Raw genomic sequence first — 13,483 nt, forward strand, 5'->3', positions numbered from 1 at the left:
GACTAGCAAATCTACTACAAGATGGGTTTCAAATAAAGTATAATGAAAGTATATTTGGTCTGCTATTTTTTGAATCTAAAAAAACAGGAAGGCTAAGTATAGATTGAAAAGGAAACAAATATTGTACATGTTTGCCTTAACGAAAGTCAATCCATTACCTAATTTGAAATTCTAGTATCTTTCATCATGCTTTCTTAGCTGAAAATTAATTCTCAGAATTCATTAGTGTCACTACATTAAACATAGGTTGCAGCCATTTGCTGCAATCTCACAGCCAGGCTCCTAAGCACCATTTCCATTCTGCCACAATTACAAGCAAAGATGAAGCATTTATTAGCAGAGGATAAGAGCAGACTCCCATACACAGGCCTATCTGAGACAGCCTCTAAAAATTCACTGGCTGCTTGCATTTGGATGATAACATTGATGGAATTGCTGGGTCCAGACAATGTAAACTGCCATTTCACAAGTAGCAAATCAGATGACTGAAAAGGAGAGATATTTAACAGCCTTCATGAGCTAATATTTACTAATGAATAAATGGAAAGAAACAGATTTCATAAGAACTGCAATGGTGCTCTAAGTCTCCTTTGTGTTCAGAAATAGAAAACAATTACTAATGTCATTCACTATTGCAGTCTAACCTAAGTAGAGTGGCAGTAGTTATTTCTTTCAGAAATTCTCTTTCATCAGATCTATTATAGTCTATTTGACCAAAAGTACTTTCTTTAAAAAGAAAGAAATCAAGCAGCTCCAACTGTCATAGCATAGTCACATTATGATTTATCTCCAGTATTTTGTTTTCTTTAATTATTACAGTTTGTAAATGCTACATTTTCTGATGATTTCTTATCTGCTAGCAGGGGATTGCTGGAACTCATTTTGTCTCACAAAGTAAATATCCAACCAGACATCTAGTAACTGTTTAACATCTGCGTTAACAGAAGATGCACAGGTTAATATTTAGAAGAAATGATGACTGTATCAAACTCTATTAGAGCTGGGGAATCCACACAACAACCTCTGGGCGACAGAGACATAAAGTCTCTGATCTGTTGAACAAATGGTTAGATAAAGTCCTCATTGTCACTCCACTGGTCCCTATCTCTCTGCCACTACCTGGGTCTTCAGGGTGCTTTCCTTGCACAGCTTTCTCCATGCACAGCTCTAGACCACTCTCCCCTGCCCTCCAAACACTGCTTGCACAAGTACCTGCTGTCTAGCAGTGAGGAATCCTTCCAGGACTCTCCTACTAGATGAGCTTTCCAGGGTATTGAACAGGACTTCAGGTCATCCTGAAATGCTAAGATTCTCTTCCCTAATGCCAGAAAATGCAGTTACCAGGTTGCCCCCAAAGACAGAGATGGCTCATCTGGGGATCTAGAACGGAGATTTCCCAGACAGAGAGGAGAAAGAGTAAGGTCATATACTCTCGAACCTCTCCCTAAGCAGGGAGGAGGTCTCTGGGTTCTGAGACATTTCCCACCCCCATGCCCCCCCCACATGCCTGGTTACTTCCATCACAAGGTTGTTTTGTGATGGAAGATTAATCAAGAGAAATCAAGAGGATGACCCCAACTGGGTTGAGTACCCTGTTTTGAGAAACGAAAGGACAGACAGTGACAAGCAAGATCATCTAGGCCAAGTACGTTAGGTCAGAAACCTTTCTGTCAAGGAAGGAAAAATAATAATCACTGAGGGGTTTTTTAGCTGGTTAAAATGCTCTGTTCCAATCTGTAACTCTGAGTGTTCCTCCCACCTCTGTACCACATGTAGCTGTGACAGACAATGGTCAGTTACACGCAGCAGAGAGGTGGAGAAGAAAAGATATCTCATGAATTCATTTGTAATAGTGATGCAGGGATGTGCCTGCTTCTCTGACTCTTCCCTGCTTTCCAGTTCCAGGTCCACCCAACCCCCACTGCTGCAGGCCACTCATTTGCAAAAATGAACTAAAAAACTGTGACAGCTTTGCCAACAGCATTTCTGTTTTCAGTCCTAATTCAACAGGACACACAGGATACAAATAATCTTATCTTCAGGAGCGCTTATAGCTGCTGCTTTGCAAAAAGCAAACCCTGGGCACCAAGGGTATGTATGTAGGTTAAATAGGTCTCCTGTCTTGAACAGCATCCCACGATAAATGATAAGGATTTTACTGTTCATTCTGCTACAATCAGATATCAGGATGAAAGACTGAATTTACAACAAAGAACTCAATAATCACATGTGTAGTATAAATTCTGGTGGCCAGAACACACAACATTATTGATCTGCCTTTTGGTAGCAAATGCTGTAAATTACTAATCCTCCCTAACAACGAGACAAATACTCAAACACTGAAATGTCACCAGCACCTTTTTTTAATAAATCTTTCAGTTTAATATTCAACATCAAGCACTATATAGTATAATCTGAAATTGTAAAATTAGGTGTATTAAATAGTCTTACGTCTTCTAAATCTTCAAAAATTACAACAGGTTTCCCAGTTTTATTTGGGCTAAGTAAGCATAACAAATTAGTTTGGTTCATATACCTGGTTTAGAGAACAAACAATGGAAACTCTGGAGTGGCACCTCTTGCAGCTCCCAGCATGGGTCAGACAGTTGCTCTCCTTTAAATACTTAGATTTTTACCAGTGACAACAGAAATACAAACAGAAAAACTTTAGGGAGCCTCTTAAAACCACCAAATATATTTACTTATTGTATGATGAAACTGATGAGTAGTCTTTCATCAGGAATGGGTCTGCTTTATTCCTTTGGCCTGTCCTTGAAGACCCAGGAACACAAAGAGCCTTCAGAACCTTTTACAACCAAAACTTTTTATTAGAAACAGTATGCTTTGCATTTTTACCAAATTTTCTCCCTTAGGTACCTATCCCACTTTGACACTAGAGTGTGCAGCTAATTTGAGGCAGATTTTTTACTACAACCGCTCATAGAAAGTAGAAGATAATTGTGTTCATTATATATGTCCATTCCTCTGTATAAAGATATATTTCACGCATTATTCAAAAGTGGTGGAGATCTTTTGTGAGGTACAAGAATTTAGCATTTCAAGTCCATCTGTAGACAGATTCTGAGAATTTACATCAATGAATGAAATGCAAAAACTTAAAGATTTGGTGGTAACCTTACAACCTTACGGGCTGTGATGACAGTCTGTATCTTTCTTACATTTGCAAACCTTTTTGTCCTCTTAGACACCATGAAATTAATGTTATGTCAAATGCATATCATGTTCTCAGTGACAGAAACAGTAAAATGTTCTTTATGCAATACGGACGGAATGTCACTAAACAATCGCTTAGATTGTGGAAAAAAACCTGTCTGCATTCAGAGAAGTTAAATCTAAACGGACCATTTAAAACCTGAGTAATCTAGATGATCTATTAATTGAATAAATCTGAATGTAGACTCATCAATATAGAATTCAGCTTGCAAAGTCATGCTTAAATTGAGTACCAAAAAGTGAATTTATCAAGATGAAAAATTATATTTGTATTGTATTTGCAATGTCATTGCTAAATGTTACATTTTGATGATAAATGTGACCATAAATCCTTAACTTCATATTTTGACTTTATTACTTCCTGAATTTCTTAATTCTTTAATTCCCTCCAGCTCAAGAATGACTAATTAATTCAAAGAACCATAATAGCTAATCATTGATTAAATAAATTTAAAAGGAGAATGTCTGTCTCTGGAGATACCACTGCTCATTTTAATTAAAATTACCATTTTGTGATGTAATGTAAATAAAAGTTATTGTATTCTTCTGTTCCAAGAACACATTAACTCTTCTATTTACCCCTAGGGATCAGTCAAGTTTTAAAGTGCCAAGAAAATTACTTGCAGCATGTAAGATAATTTTGTGAATAGTAATTTTTATTCATTTTAATCTATTATTTTATGAACCAACTCTGAAGCACTGTATGTATAAAATGGCGGTGAACACAAACTGTTAACCTATGAGAGCAATGTCATCTATGTTGTAGCCATCAAAAAAAGTCTTCATAAATATTCATGAGAAATGACTAGAGTGAACTCTTCAAAACAGATATTTTACCTTAGCACAAAAATAAACGTACATAAAAGTATATTATTTTTAGATGCCAATCCTCCAACAACTGCTGTGGTTGTTTACATGGTCTTATAGAAATAGTAAGTCCTATTAATATGTAGATAAAATAAACAGATAATTACTCATCTCTCACATTATGAGTGGAGTGCCAAGTTTTTCATGCAAAATCACAGTAGTACAGATAAATACACATACACAGAACGTTATTGATCTTTTAGAAGTATGGGCTGCACATCTTAGTAGACACCAAACACAAAATCAGGCCGCTGCCAGAAATGACAGTTTAAATTGTTCTTATCTGTACTTTTTAAAAACAAAATATCTAACTCGGATTCACTACCCTCATTGTAAAAATCCTTATGAGAACAACATGTTGCAGCCTTCATCTCAAGTCAAGGTCAACAATGCTGGGAACAGAAACATATATTCACCAAGCTAAGAACTATCTTGACACTCTCTCCATTCAGATTTTGTTACTATTGCATCTGACTAAAATGCTGCTGCAAAATCATTCTCTCTTGGGGCAGTAGTATCATAGTTAAAAATACAGACTTCATTTCTGAAAAATATATGGTCACTATTTTAACAGCCTAAAGAGTTACCAGCAACAGTATATTGAAATTTCCAGCTCAGGCATATTGTAAATCGCTGTAATATGTGAGAGAACACTTATAACAAAAATGCCTCGTGAGACATTGGCATTTAAAGGGATGAGAATGTGGGGTGAAAAAAGCCCAGTGACCAGGTTTGGTAATCTTGGAATAAATAAAATTACTGCGCAAACAGAAGTGAAATCAAAGGTATGCTTAGCCAAAGCTGTATGCTTGGTTTGTGTTAGTACACAGGTCTGGTCCACGACTTGAACTAGATAAGCTTGTTATGCAAATTACGTTAGAGTCAGGAAGGAGGTAGATAATGAAATTATTCAAAAGCTAACCACTCATCACAAGGGTGACAGAAACATCAGGCAAGGTCCTAACATATGGATAAAAGGCAGTTTGGAATTTATACAATCACTGCTTTTAATTTATCATAGCCAGGCTGTCACAAGGTGGGCATCAACAAATGCATAACTAATGCATATAAATGAGCTAATTATAAGTAATGGCTAAAAGGTTTGCAGTTGTATGATCCAAAGTTTCATTATTTAAATTTTTCTAGAAAATCCACTAATGTAAATCCAAGCCTCCATAAAAACACCTTGTAACTTCTGTATCGACAACTTTACTAACATGTGCCCAAGAGCCAAATAATATCACAGAGAATTCCACTTCAGGATTCTCTAATGGGAGCTACAATACATTTATTACAATAGTTGCATTTCTCCGTATTAAGAGGCTGTGTATGAGCATATTTCCTTACTTCATTGTGCACATTACTGTAAAAATGAAAAGCAAGATTTGAGAACCTGCAAAAGTTGCTTATGAAGAAGTAATTAAGCAAAAGTAAACAATAACCCATGTGATTAAAAATATACAATTTGAAGGTATCAAAACCCCAAAAGACTAGATTTAAAACAAGTTTAGTCATACAGCATCGGACTTGTTTTATGAACAGTGCATGCTGAACTGAACAAATGTTATGTTCTACTGAGTTCTTGTATTGTTCTCAAGCTCAGTGGTGATTTCTAAAAGGGAAGACACCAAGAAAGAAAAACTTACATAACAACACTAAAGGTTAATGCAGAACATTTCTGAGACAGGAACGTGATCTTATTTACCAGGTGCAGCGACTTTCTAAAGCACAAGTGGAATATAAACCAAGAGTCATAGAGTCCCCCAGAAAATATACTATGGTCTTTAAGTACAAAAACCCCCATGTTTTCCTATAACAGAATGAAATTCATCCACCACCTGGTGACCTTGCAATTAAACACTGAATCTGCTACAGATCACAATGTACACTGCGGAGTAAACAAGGACATGCATTACAGAGAACCAGAACTTGGGTCAATTTGCTCTAGAGGAATGTACTTCTACTACCTGCACTGGAAGAGATTCTGAGTTACATTGCAGCAATGACAGTAATGGCCTTCCTTTGTAGGCCAAACATTACACTGTACCTCACCTGCCTGCCCAGTTAAAGATCAGCATAGTAAATAATATTTTTCACGTATTAGTAATAAAATTTGCAATAGTCTTTCTATTTTTAACTTCTCCTAAAATGGAAAGACACTACTATACAACTAGCTGAAAAAATATCAGGTAGGCATATTGTACTCTACAAGTAACTACATGCATCAAGGAACAGAACAGACGCAAAATGCAGATGTGCATATTTTCAAACCGATCTTGAAGACTCAGCACCGAGGAGCAGTGTTCAAGTATTTGGTTATTTGATCAGTGTAAAATTCCCAAGGGTTTTATAACACTATTCCCCACATTACACAGTTTGGGCTGTAATAGGTCCTGATGAAATACTGAAGAACACTAAAATTCACTCATAAAAGTTGCTGTAAGACTTTTGAATATAATGCTAGCAACTACTAAACTGTGATTTCCTAGTTTTACTGTAAAAAGAAAAAGAAAAGTAAAAGCATATTTTAGTTTGGTGAGAGCTGTATACAATGTACTGAACATTAGTAAAGTGGAAACAAGGCTATTATGTTCTTTCTTATCTTTCTTATTTTAACTTGACCAGCAGTCTTATCACTAATCCTTTTTTTCTCCTTGATGCAAAATTTCACTGCAAAACCATCAAGGAAATCAAGTATATTTACAAACCTGTTCTAGTTCCATCAAAATCAAGAAGCAAATCAACTAAGGAGTTCAGAGAAGCTGTGAAGAAAGTACATAAGAAGATCAAATTGTGCTGTATAGCTTTCAAAAAGTGAAGCATGGTCTAGAGTCTATGAAAAGAAAACTGAAATCAAAAACCTGCAAAAGCAGCAACTCCATAAACAAATTCTGTTTTCAGATTGGCACACACAGGTCTTGCTGAATAAGCTGTTTTTATAAGAAAATAAAACTCACTGTGAAATGAAATGGTTGAATCCTCTGCACCATTTTTCAGGATGTAGCAAAGTAGGAGGAGGATTTCTGAAAAACAAAGTTTTGGGATGTAAAATGTTAATGTTTACTGGAATTATCCCACGGATAATCATCAAAGATGATACTAGTTCCACTAGGGAGAAAATGATGATTAAGAAAGTAATAGTCAAATCATCTACATGTCCCCTTCAGATGCCTGGTGGGTTTTTCTTGCTGCTGCTCATTCACTGACAGCTTTCTTTTCATGTCCTTCTCCTTTTATGTCAATACCTTTGAAGTTGGTAGTCAGTACAGTTCAGTGTACTTCCCAACATTTCCCTTTCAATTCAGTCCAAATGAAAATGCAGCATTAACCTTGCCATCACACCACTTTAGCCCTTTACCCAAACTTTTAAAGTATGGATATCATAGGAACTACTGAACTGTCAACCATCTGTAGGATTTTCAGTCTGGGTTTCAATCTATATTCAGTTTGTATGACACTGTAAACTCTAAAACTGTTAAAAATAGATGTTATTTTTAAACTGACATTTAGCAGACAGTATTTTTACATTACATAGCAAGATGGCCTTCCTAAGAACAATTTTTTTCAACTCAGATGAGTTCCACGTTAGTTGGCAAATAATTCCTTTCCTTTCTAATTGTTACTGTTACAGTTTGATTACATAAACATACAAAGCAAGGCCTATAGGTCATATTAAGTGAACCAATTTTAAGAGGCTCAAATTTAAGTGGACCAACTTAGAGTAGGAACTGTTCATAAAATCACTATATTATACTATGTTATCCTTCAGAGGTTTCCTCTGCAACTTAAAATTTGCTAAGTACTGATGCTTCCTTTAACTTTTTGAGATTACACTTGTGTTTTACAAAACTTAGAGATTTATCTTTTGCTGCATTTGAAGGTCACGTCTTACTGAACTGGCAGAGAAAAAAATCACAATAAGACATTCTACAACAGAAATACACAATATTATTCTGCATTGTATCATGAATCACTTCATTTATAGCATGGCCAAATTCCACAGCATAACACTGCTTGGAAACATCTCACAAAACAAAAAGGCAAACAGCATAAACAACATGAATTAGTGCTGATTTGCTCAATAGTCTGGAATTTTTCATGCATATTCATTCAAAGAGTAGTTCCATTTAACAATTACTCTAAAAAATACAAGCAAAATGGTTTGAAAAAAATTGCAGTGTAGCTTGACCACTATTTTTCATCTATATCTTTTCAAAACAAAAGCAGCCTTCAAATTACACTGCAGGCTGACAAGTTTGCTGAGATGACTGTGTTATTACTTTTCTCTAAGGGACTAAGGGAATACAATTTTTTCATGAAGTGAAGAAATCCAGAATGTTTCAGATGGGCATCACTTATCAAATTCACCATTAGGGAAAAAAATACGATTGGTTATTTTCAATGAAAATAATATTTCAGGGTTGCCTCCCCTTTACCAGGCTCATATGCTCGTGTACATCACAGAATCTGATTATTTCATAAGCATTAAAAAAAACCAAACAACCAAAAACCAAAACCAAACCCAACAAAACTATTTCTAGATACACTTATAGAAAAAAAAATCCTTTATCAAAGAAAGGTAAACTTTAAGAACATCTTTCTCTGTGATGAAAATGGTTAAATGGTTATCAGTCCACACATCCCACATATGTGACCTCTGCAGACAGCTTTAAGGAACAGCCAGCTGAGATTAATATATGTTATTAGTCTTTATGCTGCAGGAATGGTAGTCTGTCTGACATTTTGAATTCTGGTAACATCAACTTCCATTGTACTGAGAAGTACAGTGTATTTCTTTTTAGAATGTCTACTGAATATTTACTGTGAAATTTTGAATTTCACTGCAAAGTAATTTCCTTTTTCAAAAGCTGCTACTATTCATGAAACATGCAGTTTTGTCTTTCCTGTTCACACTGTTCTCAAAGTCTTCCCATGGAGATAACAATGGTGCTTACAAAAAGCATATGTTTTGGAGGCTTTGTTAACAATCTCACAAGGAACATTCAGGAAAAAGACACAGAGATACTTTACACTAGTTGCAGCTGTTATGATGGAAACAGGTGGGATTTCATCACGGAAGAACAGATCAGCAGAGATGTGATTCAGGAAACACATTTAGTCATTTCCAGGTTAATGATTAAAGGAGAAAGTCATGTTTTTAACCATACAGAACATGTTTTGTCTAAAAAGTTACTAAGCTGCTAAGCTCTCACTGATAGCTATTCTCTCGCAGGTTGAACCAAATCAACACAACCAAGGAATTTGTAACTCTACAGATGTCTTCCTGAGCTTTGATACTTTTGTATTTGTTGACAGAAGATACTATGTTATTCTTAGTGCTTTTGTAGTAAAAACATACAACTAGTGGGCCTCTGCATTTAGGCCATTAAATTGATGCTTTTCAGGTACCCCATCTATAAAATTGAGCTGATAAACAAAACCAGAACCTTACTTCATTGAAGTACCCTTGAAGAAAAACATTACCTTAACTACAAAGTAAAAAATCAGCTCATCCTTTTCCAGCATCATGTCCATAAATGACTCCAGAAAGGAGTATAAGAGTGTCAGCTTCCTACCTTCACTTTGCCTAAGACACTACAAACTGTTTCGTGGTGATAGCAGAAAACACCACTGCTTCCATGGCACCTCCAGAGGTGGATTTCTGCAGTAAAGACTCAAGATCGAGTTCTAGGGTAACAGGAAAAGGCAAAATACGCAAAGGTACCTCTAGGTATTTTTTTGTGAGCACACCAAGTCTTTTGCAGTTTAAAATTAATAATCCATTAATAATCCACTAGATACCTGTAATTCATATTTTGATTCATATCACATTAAAGAGAAAAGGTAAAACAACTCATATACGTGATCAGACGCTAAACCACAGAGAAACAACGCTTGCCTGACCACTTCAGCTCAAGGATCAAACTAGGGCCATTTGCGATTCCAGACTATATTAATTCCAACATATGGAGTTCTACAGCTTTTGTATACTTGCCTCAGCCAACATCATGGCATTTTGCCAACACCTGGCTGATTCTGCAGTACTCAAAACACATTCGTAGAAAAACTAAAAAGCTACCTCTTTTTGACATAACCTAATCTACTATTTTCATATAAAATTAGAACACACTGCATGCAACCTTTCAATCATCCTTGTCACATGTATAAGAAGCTGAAGGACAACATAGTCTTATTTTCTATTACGAGTGATGGACACTGTGAGAAGTAGATAGAAATATTACTGGAAAAAGCAGCTATAATTGGGCTTGTCTTTTGAAAATGTCTTCTTTAGATGCAAGGCAAGTAATCAACCATTTATTTCCCAACTTTGTGTCTTTTTCCTTTAGTTCTTTCAATAATTCATAATTAGTCACAGAACTACATGCTCTATTTCCTTAGGCAGATACATTGCCCTTGTGAGGAGTTTTTCTAAAATTGTGTTCAATGGTCATGCTGTTTTTCACTGGGAGTTTTGCTTCAGTAAGAAATGCAGGGTTGAGACTGTAAAAGACACCCCACAAAGGAGAACAATGTTCTTTAGAACATGAAGACATTAGCAAGCTTATCAAGCAAGAACTGTTGCTGAATTCTGACTGATACACACACAGTTGTATGCCGGAAATATTTTAATCTGTAGAGCTTTATGTGCTCCCTGTCATTCAACCCGCCTCCAAAGTCACAGCTGGTGAAACAAAATTGGTCATTTTACCACAGTAAGGCCAATGATGCAGTTCAGCGAGCACCACTCATCCTTTACATTAAGCTGTGAGCCTAATTACAGATCATGGATAATAGATATTTGTTGGCAATGAGAAAACAAATATTTTTCATTTATGACAAACTTGAGAAAACTGAAAACACATCTACTATTTTTTAAACTATTCCAGTAAACACCATCACACATTTTATCAACAGAAATCAACACAGTGCCTCCAGTAACCAAATTGCAACTGATTGACCTACAATTGTTTCTAATCAGAAATAAGAGATGAACAGCCAACAACTGTCACCATGAACAGGCTCTGGCAATCACCACCCCATACAAGCGTGTTGTGAACTATTTGTCTAGCAGACTGAAGAGACAATAGTTCCATTGACAGTTTCCTAGGTTTATGCACAGGTTTTTACATTAAATTAAACTATTCAAGCATATTTCAAAACACCAAGTGAAACAGCCATAGAAAAAGCACAAATTCAACCATGCATAATAATGAGATTTGCTTACAAAAGATTACAGGAAAAAAAAATTTCTACTAAAATATATGAATAATTGACACTTAATAATACCTGATAAATTCTCATACAAGTTTAAAGTCCTGCCACTCCAGAGCATCCCCATCTTGGGTAATCCTCCAAAAATAACCAGGTAATTCTCAAGAGGGCTCAGAAGATTTCCTGATACACTCAGCTTGTGGTCCATTCAAATTAGTAAGTGGTTTTCGCTGATCTCAATGAAAAATTCAGACCCTGAACAGTCTCCTATTCACCTGTCTCCTATTGAAGTCCACTGAAGTTTGACTGACTTCCAGTAATATATTTCACTGAAGTCCACTCAGCAGGAAGCACTGTACTGTATTCAGCTCTGTAAGGTCAAGACAGAAACTGCAGAGTTTAAGTGCTTGCAGGAGTGGAGAATCAATAATATATCTTCCATGTGTATGGAGGCAGGCATTTGAAGGTGTTTTTTAGGTCAGCGGAAAGGTGTCACCAATCTGAATGTTGCTACATGGAACCTCCATGGCTTGGAACCATAGCAGCAATTGCCTCAAGAGACCAGGAGACCAGAAAGAATACAGGATTTACAACAAAACTGGAATTAATATCAGAAGCATGGGATCTGGGCAAAATAGCTGCAGGTCTAAAGCAATTGTCTGCCCATTGACTTGATCTAGGAGACTCCAAAGGCAATTGAACATCCTTTCCTCAAAAAGCTAGAATTGTGCGAGTCTTGACTGTACTGGGCACCAATCTCCCTTAAGTCCTCTTAACCAGATCTGTGAGCATGGCATTCTCATGTCTATCCAGGCGACCAGGCATAAACTGTATCTAGAGACTGTATATACCAAATCACAGCATACAAGACAACCGGAAAAGGCAGTAGCTACTCACATGATCCTTAGCTTCTTAGGACTCAGCACAGTTACATAAACCTTAATCGGGCAAGAGAAAAAGACTAATGCTAAATCACAGTAGTCTAACTATATTGAATCATAGAATATACTGAGTTGGAAGGGACCCACAACAATCATCGAGTCCAATTCCTGGCCCTGCACAGGACCATTCCCAAGAATCCTATCATGTGCCTGAAAGCATTGTCCAAACACTTCTGGAACTCTGTCAGGCTTGGTGCTGTGACTGCTTCCCCAGGGAGCCTGTTCCAGTGCCCAATCAGCCTCTGGGTGAAAAACCCTTTCCTGATATCCAACCTAAACCTCCACTGACTCAGCTTCATGCCATTTCCTCAAGTTCTGTCACTGGTCATGAGAGCGAAAAGATCAGTGCCTGCCCGTCCACATCCGCTCACGAGGAAGTTGTAACTGCAATGAGGTCTCCCCTCGGTTTCCTCTTCTCCACGCTGAACAGACCAAGTGACCTCAGCCACTCCTCACATGGCTTCCCCTCAAGGCTCTTCACCATCTTCGTTGCCCTCCTTTGGACACTCTTTAGTAGCTTAATGTCTTTCTTATATTGTGGTGTCCAAAACTGCACACGAATATATTCAAGGTGAGGCAGCCCCAGTGCAGAGCAGAGCACTCCTCCCTCAACCGGCTGGCGATGCTGGGCCTGATGCACACGGTTGGCCCTTCTGGTTGCCAGGGCACTGCTGACTCATGTTCAACTTGCCATCGACCAGGACCCCCCCTAAGTCCCTTTCCACGGCACAGCTTTCCAGCATCTCATTCGCCAGTCTGTCTGTATATCCTTGGTTGCCCCATTCCAGGTGCAGAATACGGCACGTTCCCTTGTTGAACTTCATATGGTTGGTGATTGCCCATTTCTTTAATTTGCTGAGGTCCCTCTGCATGGCCTCTCTGCCCTCAAGGGAGTCAACAGCTCCCCCAGATTTAGTGGTGTCGGCAAACTTATTTCATATTCCTTTGAGTCATACATCGAGGTTGTTAATTAAGATGATGAAGAGAACTGGATCAAGAATGGAGCCCGGTGGAACCTCAGTAAGTGACTAGCTGCCATTTACTTGTGCCCCATCTGTGAGCCAGTTGCTTTACCCATCACATTAGCTGGTTATCCAGATGTACGCTGGACACTTTGTCCAGAAGGATACCCATCAAAAGCTTTGTTGCAGTCCAAAAAGATTACATCAGCTGGCTTCCTCTGATCAACTAGGTGGGCTACCCTGTCATAGAAAGAAATCAAGTTCGAC

General features: G+C 37.4%; 1 protein-coding gene across 13 annotated transcripts in view; it reads right to left on the reverse strand.

The window, feature by feature from the left end:
* The window catches only part of MYO3B (myosin IIIB), a 201,484-nt gene that overhangs the window by 122,743 nt on the left and 65,258 nt on the right, over nucleotides 1–13,483 (reverse strand). For 12 of the 13 annotated variants that reach the window (XM_027636968.1, XM_027636971.1, XM_027636969.1 and 9 more), the window contains one exon: nucleotides 7,059–7,124. The exons of the other annotated variant lie outside the window; for it this stretch is intronic. In XM_027636968.1, coding sequence (XP_027492769.1) covers nucleotides 7,059–7,124 — 66 coding nt within the window. The remainder of the gene's footprint in view (nucleotides 1–7,058; nucleotides 7,125–13,483) is intronic. 13 annotated transcript variants of the gene reach the window in all.

The sequence above is a fragment of the Corapipo altera genome, unplaced genomic scaffold, assembly GCF_003945725.1.
Source record: "Corapipo altera isolate COAL_440 unplaced genomic scaffold, ASM394572v1 45, whole genome shotgun sequence".
Classification (NCBI taxonomy): Eukaryota; Metazoa; Chordata; class Aves; order Passeriformes; family Pipridae; genus Corapipo; species Corapipo altera.